The sequence below is a fragment of the Paralichthys olivaceus genome, chromosome 2, assembly GCF_024713975.1.
Source record: "Paralichthys olivaceus isolate ysfri-2021 chromosome 2, ASM2471397v2, whole genome shotgun sequence".
NCBI classification, from domain to species: Eukaryota; Metazoa; Chordata; class Actinopteri; order Pleuronectiformes; family Paralichthyidae; genus Paralichthys; species Paralichthys olivaceus.
Window position 1 is genome coordinate 8919733 of NC_091094.1, and position 14998 is coordinate 8934730.

Sequence of the window (14998 nt, forward strand, 5' to 3'; positions counted from 1 at the left end):
TTTAACAGTTTTCACTAATGAAGACATAAGCTTTCTTTTTTTTATTTATTATTCATTATATTGTCTACTTTGTTTTATCCTGTAGATCTGTGTCACAAGTTACCTGTTGACAATAGTTTATCATTTGTTTTACTTTTATTGTTATTATCATTATGTGTATGCTGCTCACTATCCTCTTTCTTTCTTTTGCCCTGTCCCAGTTTCCTCTTCATTATTTAAAGATTCCTACCTTGACTGTAATTTTTATACTATAACCCTTTCTCTTAAAAAGTAACATACTCTGTTCTCAGCCATGATCATTCACCGTGCATGTCTGTAAAAGTACAGCATGAAAACAGTTACAGTAAATCACATAGATGCTGTTTGTCAACTCTCAGGGCCTTGAACAACACAAACCCCTCAGCCTCTTCAACAACTGACACAGATTGGTCATTGATCAGTATTGTCATCTTGTTTGGCTTTTTCACAAGTGTTGAACTCAAAGCCTTTGACGGACAGATAGAGCACACACAAACACTGCCAAGTGTTATAACACAGGCAGGAGTAACTTTACCTCTGGTTTCTCAATCTCTTTGCTTTGGAGCGCTGCCAAGTGTCATTCACCTGAAATGTGTGTAGAGATGAACTCAAAACAAGTGTCATGTGTTGGTTTTGTAGGTACAGGGATGTGAAGATCAGAGAGATGTAGATGAGAGAGACGGAGATGATTAAAGAATAAAGATTCAGCAAACTTTATCAAGGGAAACATTTCTCTATTTGTGGGAACATGTGGACAAAAGAGTCAAACATTTGATTTTTGTGTTCTCCACTTAAACAAATAAAGTTAGTTGAGAATTTTAAATCGATGTATCATATTTATAATGACCTTTTTTATTATGAACATGCATAAATATTTATTCTCTAGCCTCTCCATTTATATTAAACACTGTCTTTTCACATGGGAGATACGAGCTATACGAATAAAACTTTATTTGATTTGAATTTGAACTCAAGCAACTGCCACAGATCACATGACTTTCCCCACACTAACTTTTCATCTTGGCGTCCTCTGATCAAGGTCACAAAGATCTCTGTATTTGTGTACATAAGAAAAGTGGTAAAATCATAATATTTGATGCTGCACAACCTCACAACTTCCTTTTCACCTGATCACCAGCATCATTGCTTGTGTGTGGGTGTGCACAGTGAATCATTTGTTTGTTACCACAAGATCTTTATTTAACATGATGGTTCTTTGATTACGTCAAATACAGCCACTTGATCATTGTGTGACCCCTCTCACATTCTTATTTGATACATTGATGTTTTAAAAATCTGTTCTATAAGTAATAAAATATTTGATACGCAACAATTGAAGTTACAAAATATCTTTGACAAACTCTGCAGCTATATGTGATCAGAAATGTTTCTACATGCTGATGGTGTGCAGATGTACGTGACATCATTACCGCCCACTTCAGCCCTGTGAAAAGAGAAACTCCTGTTGCTTAACTGTCAAACTTAAGCTGCAAATCAAATGTATGTGTGATCACATAACTGACAGTAAAAGGATGATTCCGAAAAATACGTTTACGGGGCCTTTAAAGTGAAAACAACAACATTAAATTCTCATTTGGAACAACAGATAAAACATTTATGACAAGCCTGACTGGATCCATTCAGAGGTTTTTCCACATGGTTGTAAATAAGGTAATATACTGCAGCATTATGTTGTTTCAATGGAGCCAGCAGCCCTCTGTCCTGCTGTGTGAGCAGTTGACTGGTCCTATGCTGTGTGTGTGGGTGTGTGTTTCCCAGTTATGGCCCATGGGGCACTTGGGGATGTGGGTCGCTTGTTTTCTCACAAACAAAATTAACTACTCTGGAAGTGTTAGAAGTGGAAGTAAAGAAAAGTACTGGATCGTTCCAGAGCATTAAGTTGTAGCTAAAAGCTGCAATGCCACAGTAGAGAAATAAACTCTTACAGTTCAAGTAAAAGTCCTGTATTCAAACCAGCAAAATATAGCATCAAAAGTAAAAAGCACTCACTGGTCCCTAAAAAAACTTTATCTGAAAAGCAGCTTATTGAAACCACTGCATTTTTTAGCTGGATTATACATTATTTATATGACTATGTGTATTAAATACATGGTTTAAGTATACACTCAAATCTTTTAAATGTTGACATATAGAATTTGCAAGAGACACTTTAATTTTAAAAGCGTAAAATCACTCAATTGACCAAACCCTCTTTAATGCTGTATATGTAATTGTTTCCAGTAAAACTACTTAAGTGCCTCCAGCACTTTTCTGTTGTTTTTTGTCAAATGGGTCCAGCTGCATCTGTGACCAGTGATACCACAATGGAAACTGTACATAAAGTAGGAGAGTTTCCAAATGTGTATTGGTCTGACGATGCCGGGCTAATGATGGCCACCAGCAACAAGCAAAATGTTGTTCTTTTGTTTTTATGCTAGGTGAACAATACTGCAGGAAACACTGTTGTCTTTGACCAATCAGGAACATTGTGTTCTGCATTCTCCGACCCAGGTGCAACTTCTCATAGAGGAACTGAGTTCTTCAAAAGGTTTCTGTTCCCTAAGGAAAAGTTCCTGTGGTGGAAATACAGTACAGAGGCCAATTCCTTTCTCCACATGAGCCCATTCAGGCGCCCACTCACCTGAACTGTACAGTATGTTCTGTAGGATGAAACACACGGAGCTCGAGCAGGAACATGAGAACTCACCACAGTCTCAGGTTCTCTGTCAATGTTCATATAAATACTCATTTCAGTGCTTGTTTTTTTAAATCATTTAAAGGGGAAATTACACAGAAAAATGTGGTTGCTCGGAATAAAATGTCTGATCAAGTGTTTACAGCCATAGTGTGGATTTGAAAACATTGGCACCCCTCAGTGGTAAAAAAATTTTCATTGTGGCAAATTGAGTGAGATGAAACTGGTAGACTTTGAGGAATGTAACTATGTTTACTGTAGGTACTCCACTTAACAACAAGGACTTTTAATTTAGAGGAGTATTTTCACTCTGTAGATACTTTTATTTCTTTGTCTATTACTTGTTAGGATCTCCACCATTGTCATGTAAACTCAGGCTCCTGATCACTTCCTGTCATGTGCACAGTTGTGTCTTCAGCTTAATTTAACTACTTCTCTGTCAGGAAATAAAAAGTACGAGGATCTTAGATTCAAGATTTTTAAGATTTTTCTTAATTGTCATTTTCTCATGCACAAGCATACAATCAAAAAAACAAATACCTCCTCCTCTACCAACAGTTTTACATATAAGAAGAGAATAAAAGAGGATCTATATAACGATGCAATGTTAAGACAAAAAAAATGTACAATGAAAAAAACAATGATGAAAACAAATAACAGACTCAAACATACATACACACAAACTTATTCAATGAGCTCCACAAACCTGACACCAGAATAAAGACAAAAGCAAAACAGACAACAACAGTTACAACAGAAAAGTCCAAAACTTTTAACAGTATGATTCTTAAAAATTACAACAAAATCACACGTGTGTCTATAAAGAACTGCACAACCCCCATACTTATTGCAGTTTCTTTTTCTAATAAACCTAACATACTAGCACCTGAGTACAGTACTCTATTTGTCTTCATAATTAGGTATATTCAAGTGCATGTTACAGATATTTGACCTCATAATCCCATGAACATGTGTGATCATCTGAAAATCTGTGAATGCAGAACTGCAGATATTGTACTGAAGATATTGATTTACAGAGAAACTTCTCACTGGTATTTAGATAAATAGCGCCCTCTGTTGTTAATCATTCACAATCAACAGCGTTGTCTGTAAACTCAAGAGTCTGTATTTACCTTTTTGCTAAAATTTACGTTTTGCATTTAGGTAACAGATGAAAGCAAACCTGAAACCCCCTTTATTGTTAGTCACAAATTTAAGAATAAAATTACAATATAAAGGACATCTCTCTGACACCACTATTTTGTAACTTTGTTTAGATAAGTGCTCTACAAATAGAGTTATTATTATTAGTTTTCATGCACCTTTTTGGGTGGAAGAAGTTACACCATCATTCTATTGGTTTTTAAAACACTTGTGTGGCTGCACAGGGGCTTTAAAATGCTGTAATTAGTGCATGTCAATGTAGGATGGAGGGGATCATACACACAAACTGGAAAAAACCTTTCGGAGTGGGTCTATTTCTGGCATTGTTTGGGAGTGATTCCAGGTCTATTTAAGAAATAAAATCACAGTATTCGAGAAACAAGATTTTGAAAAATAAGCACATAATCAACAATGGTTCATCTTGATTCATTAAACTTAAACGAGCATCATCTATGAAACCAATTAATAGGTTTTCATCCACACAGTACAAGTGGTATAAAAATTCTGAAAAGGCTTTGTTACTCATTCCAAATTTTCCCGGGGTAGGTTTTGTGGTAGGGAACTCTACAGTTGCTTTTCCATTCTTAAAACTGTGACATTAGCCAGCATTACAATCCACGGGTGAGCCTCTGGTTTTATGTGCGACAGGACATGGCAGAACCCCAGTTTCTTGTACAGGGCCACAGCAGATGTCTGGATGGAGCTGGTCTCCAGAGACACTTTGGAGAAGCCTCGTTCCTTACAGAAGTCAACCACAGTCTGAGCCATCCTGCAGCCCAGGCCGACCCGTCTGCACACAGGGGAGATGATCATTCTGAGAAGTTCTCCGTACCTTTCTTTCCCACTTTGTTTGGCTAGCACAGCCACCGTACCCACAATCTGCACCCTCCCATCAATCTCAGCCTCAGCCACCCAGAAACAGTCATCTGGTCTGCTCTGGAAGTTCCCAGGGATGTCCCGCATGTCTGTCTGGAGCCTCATCCTGACGTAACCAGAATATATCTCATAACAGCAATAGTAGACAAGGCCCATCCAGAGTCCTGGTAACAACACAGCCCCAAACACAGAGCCGAGGTGGTAGCCAGCAGCGCACAGAGCCAGGGTGATGGTGAGGTAGTGAGGGCTGGTCATGCTGTTTTGAAAACACGGGTGGATGTGCTCCTGGATGCCGACGCTGAACAGATCGAGCACCGCGTCCCTGTCTGAGGGACGGTACTGGCGGATCACCAGCTGCATGACCAGAGGGGACTAGACAGGGGGGGGGAAATCATGTTAAATTGCTTTAGGTTAATCCCTAAGTACAAGCTTTCTGAACCTTTTTTCTTTAATCATCAGTTTATCCTGTTGATTATTTTCTCAATCAGTCATTTGTCTATGAAACATAAAAAAAATTTAACCATTAATTCCTGGTTTCTGATAACTCTAGACGATGTCTTCAAATGTATTTTCAATTAATTCAGTCCTAGACACAAATATATTCTGTTTATATCTTCTCGTGGCAGATTACAAAAAACAGTTCGAAAGTTTCGTAATTCTCTAAGACTAGGGCTGGACAATAGAACAGTATCAGTCATTGTTGCAAGGTATTTTTCTAGCAATAGCAATATATCAATAATAAATGTTATCTACCTCAGTGTTGCAGAAGTTATGATCAAAAATCAGTCTTTAGACTGAAACATATCGAGAATAATGTGACATTATTTATTATTTTAATTTTCTACAGGGCAAACAATGTTAGCTAGCAGCTAATTTGGATCTGTTCAACCTGGACAGGAAAAAAACTGGATAATAATGATAATAATAGCCCTACTAATAATAATAATACTACTACTTCTACTAACAATAATGATGATGACAAAATAATAACAATAACACTACTACTAATGTGAATATTACTACTACTGCTAATAATAATAAGCATAATAATAATATAAAGCATGCAGAATACTTTGAAGCCATCAATGTGAACATTACATTACATGAGGCATTATCAATTGTGATAATTATCTCTTGATATATTTTTTGTTCTGCATCAGAAACTAGAAACTGGAAACGTCCAGGCCTGAGATTGAACGCGTCATGTGAGACATAAATCATTTGCATTGTACAACTTCAACTCACAGCAAAACATGCATCAAAAAACAGCATCAATGACTTTGTGTTTTATCATACGATAAAAAAAACCTGCTCATTCTTACGTCAGTCAGGGAACTTGGAGAAACTGGTCCAGGAACAGTCCAACTGAACTCTGCAGAACAACTACAAAACCTGCAACAAGGTTAAAAGACTCAGTCTCCACCTGTAAGACTTACTGCTTGATTGTTTTGTTGTGTGCAAGGTCCAAGTGAGAAATCAGTAACGAGATGATAAAAGACTCGCCTGAAGAACTGAAGAGAACATTCAAACCGCTACTCCTCACAGTGATTGAGCAACGCTTCTTCTTCTGCTTCTTGAGATAATCAGAATGGTGCTGTATCACCATCTACTGTGCTGTTGGAGTCATTACATTCTTCTAACTCATCCAGCTTCTTGCAGGCATGTGAAGGTTTCAATGGTTTTTTTTAAGATCCATGTGTTTTAACCTATTTGTTCCATCAAAGTCCTCTGTAAGTTTGTGTCACTAACACATTTTGGTAAAAAACCCATTCTGTTTGACTGCAGATGTCGCAGTCTATGTGGATCTATCTATGAAATGTCTACAGTTCATATGTGTTTGTAAGAAATAAAATGTTGGATAAACTATTACAAGAATGAAAAGCAATGATGAGTTTAGTTTGATGTGGCCTTACTTAATACTGCTAATGAAACTGTGTTCTCTCCTTGTCCTTTGCATTCAGCCTTCTTGTTGCGTCTGATTTAGTTGTCTTCCATTCAGATTTTCTTGCCAAATTATTTTTTTTAATTTCTACATGAGTTGGAAAACAGTTTGACAAATATTCCAGTCACTAATTCCTTAATTCGTTAGGTAGATATCTAGTTAGTGCTGATATTATACCTCAGCAACGCAAACTTCTAACTAATGTATGATAATTAGAAAAATGCGGACCCAAATGATATGGAATAGACGTAATCCCTAGGTAGTGAAAAAGGTATGTTTAAATCTTTTAACAAAGGGAAACACAGCATGGGAATAACCTTTTTTTCTAGGTTTCATAGAGCCAACAGTAACCAAAGAATGACAAAAATATGAAGCCTTACTGAATCAGGAATTGTGCATGGACGTTGTACATATAATTGGCCCCTGTGGAAAAATTGCGGACACTTGAAGATAGAGATAAGACAAGATAAGATAAGACTTTAATAATCCCAGAGAAAATTATTTTGCCAGCTTGCTCCAATATTACAGTACAGTTATAAATAGAATAAAATAAGATTAAAAAAACAAGTCTAAAATACAAGTGAAGATTGAAATAAGTAAAATATAAGTGTCTTGAGAAAAACTAATACTTAGGTAGAAATGAAATGATAAAAGAGTAACCAATATGGGATACTGCTGATGATATTGAAACTGAAATATTGCACATTATATTGAAATATATTGACATAAAATATTACACATGATAATGACAAAAATCCTATTTGCCACTGTTTTATATTAAGACATCCTGAAAACTTAATAAACTGATGAAGTTAAGAAAAAAAAACGAATAAAGCTAGGTAGATAAATAAATAAATAAACTAATAAAGTTAAATATATAATTAGATGAATACAGTTAAATAAATAAACGAACAATTTTAGGTAGATAAATAAATAAAATTATAAAGTCAAATAGATAAATAAATAAAATCATTAAGTTAGGCAGATAAATAAATAAAATTATTAAGTTAGGTAGATAAATAACAAACTAATAAAGTTAAATAGATAAATAAAGAAACTAATAAAGTTAATTAGAGAAATAAAGAAACTAATAAAGTTAAATAGATAAATAAAGAACTAATATAAATAGATAAATAAAGAAACTAATAAAGTTAAATAGAGAAATAAAGAAACTAATAAAGTTAAATAGATAAATAAAGAAACTAATAAAGTTAAATAGATAAATAAAGAAACTAATAAAGTTGTACCTGATTGAAGGACTGACAGCAGCTTTGGCTTATCCTGTGGTTGCCTAGCAACGCCAACTCAGACACGAAGAGGGCTCTTAGCTTTGAACGCTTCATGTAAAATGTTTCTACTGAATAAAACTAGATTCAAACTGTTTAAATAAATATGAATAATATTAAAATACAGAGTTTACCGTGTCGTGCAGCTTCTTAACAAACTGCTGTCGACGTTGTCTTTAACGTTGTTTTTAAAACGGCGCTGCGGTCGGAGTTCCTCGGCTTTAGGACCCAGGTGCAGCGGCGGCAGCAGACACCGGTTGATGAGCGGCTCCACTCCGCATCGCACATCCGAGAACACGGCAAAGAAGCGCCGCTTCTCCCAGGACCAGGACACCGGAGCCGGAGGTGAACTCACCCAGGCGGGGGAGGAGGGGGTACAACCAGAGAAGCCAGAGACCTCCTTGTTTTTCCTCTCTTCTTCGCCGCTGTCCGTCCACGTTAGCCCGCACCGTGGCAAGAGGACCCGCCGCTTGTCTCACCGGCGACAACCATGAGCCAGAGGTTCACCGTCTCCAAGAGCGACGGCGAGCGGCGCCCCTCCGACATCCAGGGGGAGGTGAACCAGCTGTTCGAGGGGGACGAGCCCCCGTCCGGCGGCGGAGCGGAGGCGGAGGACGCCGCCGGTGCCGAGGTGGTGGTGGTGCTGAAAGGTAGGAGACGGAGACACTTCATTCATCCTGTTTGTTAGCTACGAGCTACATGCTAGCAGTCCTGGCGCCTGGCTGCTGCTCAGCGTCCGTGGACAGATGTGTGTGACTTGAATTTGTAATCACCTCTCAGGGCTCCGCTAACAGAGCCGGTGCACAGCGTTCAAACAGCAACACCGCACATTTCCACATTAGTTTATTTCCAGTGTGGTGACAGGTGTATTGTGCAAAATGTTGGAAGTTGCGTGTTTTTTTCTTCAGCAGGAAAGATTGGTTCTGTTTTGCTTTGTTTTCATAGGATCTGTTATTGCTCCTATTGCATCCATTCAAACGCATTTTCATTGTCAGTCATCTGCCGTGGCTCTGAAGGGCATCATTTGATTTCCTTTTAACCCCTGTGCTCCTCATCTCCAAAACCCGACATTTTTATGACCTTATTCATAGGATTTATAATTTATTATATTTAATCAATTCATACGTAATCCTCAGCATGGGAGCAGAGAAACTACTTGTATCCCTGTTGTTAAAAAAGGAGATGTCAATGTCAAGTGTGCCTCAGTCTTGTTGCCTGCATGGTTAACAGCAGCGTGCAAAGTGTGTTTTCAGGCCTTGTTGTAATTGAGGTTAGTGCACATGTAGTTTGTAAAAGAGCAAAAAGACGGGATTTGATACAAAGTTATTTCCATTCAGGAGTCCCAGTCCTGTCGCCAAGGATCCAGTGTGGTTCAATGTGTGGATAATAGAAACACCAGGGAATTTCAAATCAGTAGCATGTGAACGTTTTTTCTAAAGCAAAGATAACAAGATATGAACTGAGACTCAAAAATCGGGGCCTGAAGTGGACTGTGTATTTGAAGAATCCCTGTACCCCTAGTGAGAGCTTTAGAGACGCTGCAATCATTCAGGGCCAGTGAAGTGCAAATAAAGATTTCTCTGGAAATGAATCAATACATTTCATCCTGTGCTCAGGCTGTTATGTTAACGACATTTTAGCTTTACTGGCCTCCCTAGATTTCCATAAACGCCTTTATAGCAGCTCTAGATTGGCTGCTTCTCTGTGCTTTTCTTACACTTTATGTTATATACTTACCCTTCTCACAGGATATAGGACTATCACTGGATATAGGAATAATGTGCATCATTCCTTTGTCTTAACAACATTCCTGCTGCAGCTTAGTTATGCTGACAGATTTCGGCTATAAAGCCAGCTAGCCACTTAAGGAAGGAATGAAAGCTTTTTAATTATCAATCCAGCCCTCCCCATCATTGCTACATGTAGCTAGAGGAAGCCTTGGCATTTCAAACCATGCCACCATCTCCTCCTGTGCAGATTAATCATCATATTAATGCCTCCTCAGCGTCTCTGTACTTGAATGCCCCTGGCATGTATCAATCATTCCTCCGGACAGAGAGATGGCTGGTGTGGCGGTACGAACAAATCTAACAATCTCCTTGTGTTCCCCTTAAAAGATGGGGAGTGCTTTATCGAAGGAATTCCTCTCATATGCTATGCTCTTGCTGAGCTTCAGGCTTATGGAGACCGGCGTCTCTGCATCCACTTTCCTGGTTGCCATGGTGATGCAGTACATTTTTACGAGAACTGTCTAGCGAATGGTCTGGCAGTGAGATGAAAACACTTCGGATCAAGCAAGTACCATTATGGAATCAATCCCGTGCACGGATGGTGTTATATTTTCTCTTTCCATGATATTTGTTCTTTGTGTCTTGAAAATGTTTTTCAAAATATATTTAGTGTGTTTCATATTCCATTTCTGATTCAAGCCGTATAAATCTAATCAGCATTTATTTCGGTTGTAAATTTCATAGAGGTAGATATCAGGGGACTACTGGTTATTTTCATTCTGGATTTATCTGTTGACATAGATGCTTGCTTGTTTGAATTGGTTCAGTTGAAACAGAGTTAGTGTAATTATAATTAATACTCAAAAGGGTTTGTAGAGGTTGTGTCTGCGCACAGGTCTGAATCTGTCAATGCAATTACTCCATCATAAACGTTTTCCTGCTGTGTAATAATTCCTGTGTCTGAAGCACTGTGCAGAATGGTTCCTACTTTAGCTGGTGAACAGGAGCAATATCTTGGCCTGCAACCGTGATCCTGTTTCTATTGATCCACAGGGAGGTGTTAGCTCAGTCGGTTGAGCCATCCAGTGTGGTTGATAACCGGCTGCAGAAGATCCTCTTCTAGCTGCCAAGTGGTCTCTCTGCCCTTGACCTTGCAGGGGTGTGAAGAGATATATCTTTGTTAGATCCGTTTGCCCTCAGTGGAATGGGTTCCAGGAGTGGTTCGGGATTGGCTTGGTGTAATGGCCAGTTGGCAGAGTAAGGGAGGTTTCAAAGCTTGCAAGTCATTCAGAAGAAAAATATAGTAATTCCACAAAATGGTGTGGCCTTGGGCAAACTGCAGTGCCCTGCCCCTGTGAGAATTTGCATTTAAGCTCAAACTCGACAAAAACACTTTATTGCTTTTGTAAACATTATTATTATTTAAACTAACTTTCACAGCAACTGTTGTGAATGCAACATTGCCATATCTTTTATTTGATGAGTATATTGGACAAGGTAAATGCTCCTTGATCAAAAGAGACCTATGAATGTTATACTATCAATTTATAAAGTTATTATGGTGACCGTAAATGGAAAGCCACCAGTTGTGCTATTCACACAGACAATAGTGGAGATTTGGAGTCGAGTATTTGTCTGATTAATAAAATACCAATATTAAAGCCCTTTTTAGCTCTGTTTGGTCTCCACTACCTCCTGAGGGAAATGTCTGTCGGCTGCTAAATGCTCCACTGAGTTTGTACTCTCTTTGTGATGTTCTGTGTTGGTTTAGGTAGGTTTATCCAAGGTTTCTATATAAGAATACTTGTCTCTGTTACGGCCGGAAATTAAGTTCATGAAAACCACTCAAAGACAGTAGTTTCATGCTGTAAATTCAAAACAGCAAGCTGAGTGGAACTACAGATTCAAGTGATGATCATCTGTGGTTTTGTCATTGTAAGTGACAGCTTTCGAATCCATTGTGGATATGTTAAAATTGACTCGAGCAGCTTTAAGATGATTTCGTTTCTGAAATCATTTACATGGCTCACCAACTGCCTAAATTATTTGCAGTTTTGGCATGAGTGATCAGGCCTCTATGTGTCAGAACTACTTTGGATGAATTTGCTTTTCCTTTTAGTGACAGGCCGACCGATTAATCAGCCCCATGTCTTGCATTTTGATATAATTTGGTTACGAGACAGATAAACACAGCAAAAAATGTTCAGCAATTTGGCTCATTATTTGTTTAGTTGTTTTTAAATGTATGTTTTCAGCATAAGATATCACCCAACAATAGCCCTGCTCTCTAAACATCACCATTAAAAAAAAAACAAAAACATATTGGTCGAACACTAGTCTCATTTAAAATACAATCTATTATTAATGCCCTCCTTGTCCTTGACTCTTGCGGTTTCCTGTCAGGCTGTGATTTCCCAAACAAGTTGTAAATCTGTGTGTCTCTGTACCTGTGGTTTGTTTGTATTTTATGTATCGACAAAAACTCTTGTAGCCGAAGAGCTTAGAACAAAAAACACATAATAGACAATAATAACTGTAACCCATTTTCTCTTCGGCAATGTTTTGGTTCACGAATGAAGAGGCCGACTTGGCCGAGGTTTAATCTGTGTCAGGGTGTCCTCTCTCGTTTTGCAGTCGAGGAGAGAATGACACAGCACAGTGACAACAACCATAATGACAACAAGAACAACACAACCTCAGGAAAGCAGCAAAAAACTGATTTCAGATTTATGTGTGCATTAAAGAACAAATGGAATTGTTGCTTAAACTTTGTGCAATCTCTCTTTACATACATTTCCTTTCACTCTAATTCAAATGGTGTTTTTCATAAAGATAAACGTACATTTTAGTTTTTAATCGCTTGGCTGGTAATGATTTTTAGTCTTTTTCATTCAAACCGGAATAAATAGTGAATATGTTGCAGACTATTTTCAGCAGCAGGACAAAGTATGTGGGTCTAAAGCAAAGTAAACTGCAGTGACCATGTTCGTTCTGCAGTAATGAAGAAACAGGCCTCCCAGTGCAACTCTCTGTCCTGTTAATGTTTTTAAACATGTTTTTACCAACTGTATCAGGTTGTGCCTGCACAGCTAATAGCAGCAATCTCTAAGTCTACATGTTGTTTTTATTATTCACTCATCTGACTTCAACTGACGCTTGAATCCAGCAGTGATTGTGTCTCCATGATAATGAGCTGTGGACTGAACAGATGGAGGATTGTTTCTGTGTTTATTCAGGCATTTCCGTCGCTGTGCAGTCATAAAAACCATGTAAATAATAGACAACCTCCTGCTGATGTCCAGTGGTGAAAAGACATTGAATCACAAAGGCTTATTGTGGATGACTCATGTTTTAAAATTAATATAGTGGTGTTGTTTGGAAGAGCGTTGCGTAGTCACAACCTGTCGTGTCATTTCATTTGGTTCCCACATAAATAGATCAGGATAGAGATGTGTATGTTTTGTTTGGATAAAAGATACATCCTCTTTTCATTGACATTTATCGGCAAATTTGATAATAATTTTATTTAACTTTGAGCTGTTCTTTTATCAGGCAAATATGACTAATAGGTGGGGTGACATTCACAGTGTAATATGAGCCACCTTTGGAACACAGTTGATTGTGATTGTTACTACATGTTCACGTTGATGATATCTGTCTGCCCGCCCTGTTATTTTGTGCATAGAAAAAATAGGAAGACTGCTTTACCTTAAGCAAACATGAATAATAAAAGGTGCTCTTTTTGCTGAGGGTAGCGCTTGTCTTGAATCTCTCTATAACCACAGTGTCAAAGCTGGGCTGGGGATTTGAACATTGCAGCCTGTCACATCCAGGCCTGAGTTTGTAACCTTTAACGCTCGACTGGCTCTACCTTCTCTGCACATCAGGAACAACAAAACGGCAACGCAGAGCTGTGAGGACCCAATGAATACATGTTGTTTGTTTTGAGTGTGTGTGTGTGTGTGTGTGTGTGTGTGTGTGTGTGTGTGTGTGTGTGTGTGTGTGTGTGTGTGTGTGTGTGTGTGTGTGTGTGTGTGTGTGTGTGTCAGTGGGGGAATGGGGAATATGGAAGCTATTGGTTTGGTTTCATAGCACCTGGTCCCTCTTTGTTTTTATCCCAGTTGTATTAATGTTGTTGACTAACATCTGTGTCCCAGTTCCACACTGTGTATTGATTTATTTAATCGTGTTTGCATATTTGAAATGTATACTCACTGTGCGTTCTTAATTAGCTTAATGTTGATTGACACTATAATGTAATACACAATGAAATTCAAGGGGCTGCTCAGCTGGAGGAAAATTGAATACAGAGCTCAAAAGTGAAATAATGATATCATTATATCATTAAAAACATTTTAATTTATCTATGTTTATCCTACACAAATGGCACGTTTTCATCAATGTCCATTATTAGAAAACTTTCATTTTCAGTTGGTGCAGAACACTAGATTACTTTGCTTTCTTTTCCAGTAGCTGCCAGAACAATATCTAGAGTCTATAATGTTTGCGTTGGTGTGGACCTGGAAGAGACATCTTTAACCTTCCACTTATCTTTCTTTGTCTTCTTGCCCATGTGTCCCTCAGTAATTTCATTAAATGGCTGAAATTTTCTCCCTCAGAAGAGCCATTGATTTGTAATCTAGCTAGCCATTAAATGCCATAGCCTCTCTGCCATCACTCACCCTATGATTCCTATTTTCTGTCAAAGGGCGAACCATCAATACAGTGCAGGTCGATACAACTCAAGCTCCATTATCTATGTATGTCCAGTCCATATCTAATTTTCCAAAGGGCTGTTTAAATGAAGTCAAATGGTCAGATGCTTCTTCAGAGGGAGGGTAAGTGTGGTAGAGAGGTGCGGTGACATTGACTAGACAGCAGATGGCAGCCAATTTAATGTTTTAACGATAGACACACAACATTGATGCTTGTAAGAGTGGCTGCTATCGTTGTGAAAACCTAAACCTCTTGACAAAAAATGAAATAATATGATATGTAAATGTACAGCAGACTAGTATGGGTTTAACTGTTGCTTTTTGCATATGAAAAATCAATATGAATTCAATGGGTGAATGTGAGACAGTAATTGCTCTGCAGTGGCACAGATGCTTGCATTTCTCTGCGGAGACAAGAGGGGGCAGTTGTGTCCTTTCTCTTAATCAAGGCTACCATCGTCTACATATTTTCCTTTGAGTCAGAATCATGTGGTAGAAAAACCTGATATGAGAAGAGGGATCAGGAACCCAGTGAAACAACAACAGTCTGCGTGATGTGTGTGAGCGAAGGT

At 38.2% G+C, this 14998-nt stretch overlaps 2 protein-coding genes across 6 annotated transcripts in view; one reads left to right on the forward strand and one right to left on the reverse strand.

The window, feature by feature from the left end:
- Positions 1-2858: 2858 nt before the first annotated feature.
- nat8l2 (N-acetyltransferase 8-like 2) lies at positions 2859-8247 on the reverse strand. 3 transcript variants are annotated; one of them, XM_020096849.2, is made up of 3 exons: positions 8116-8247; positions 6076-6145; positions 2860-5125 (listed from the first exon to the last, which is right to left on the reverse strand). In XM_020096849.2, exon 3 carries the CDS (start codon positions 5111-5113, stop codon positions 4442-4444), a length of 672 nt encoding a protein of 223 aa, XP_019952408.1. In that variant the 5' UTR covers positions 5114-5125; positions 6076-6145; positions 8116-8247; the 3' UTR covers positions 2860-4441. The 3 variants fall into 3 exon arrangements, with proteins under 3 accessions (XP_019952409.1, XP_019952408.1, XP_019952411.1); XM_020096852.2 differs by lacking the exon at positions 8116-8247 and adding an exon at positions 6257-7527; XM_020096850.2 differs by lacking the exons at positions 6076-6145; positions 8116-8247 and adding an exon at positions 6190-7532 and having other exon boundaries at positions 2859-5125.
- A 37-nt stretch (positions 8248-8284) lies between these two features.
- Positions 8285-14998, forward strand: part of slc12a5a (solute carrier family 12 member 5a) — a 130662-nt gene continuing 123948 nt past the window's right edge. For all 3 annotated transcript variants that reach the window (XM_069534247.1, XM_069534253.1, XM_020096846.2), the window contains exon 1: positions 8285-8631. In XM_069534247.1, coding sequence (XP_069390348.1) covers positions 8472-8631 — 160 coding nt within the window. In that variant the 5' untranslated portion in view covers positions 8285-8471. The remainder of the gene's footprint in view (positions 8632-14998) is intronic.

Bases quoted from the DNA above. Each gene is read 5' to 3' on its own strand.
- nat8l2 (XM_020096850.2), bottom strand. From the start codon at position 5,113: ATGCAGCTGGTGATCCGCCAGTACCGTCCCTCAGACAGGGACGCGGTG.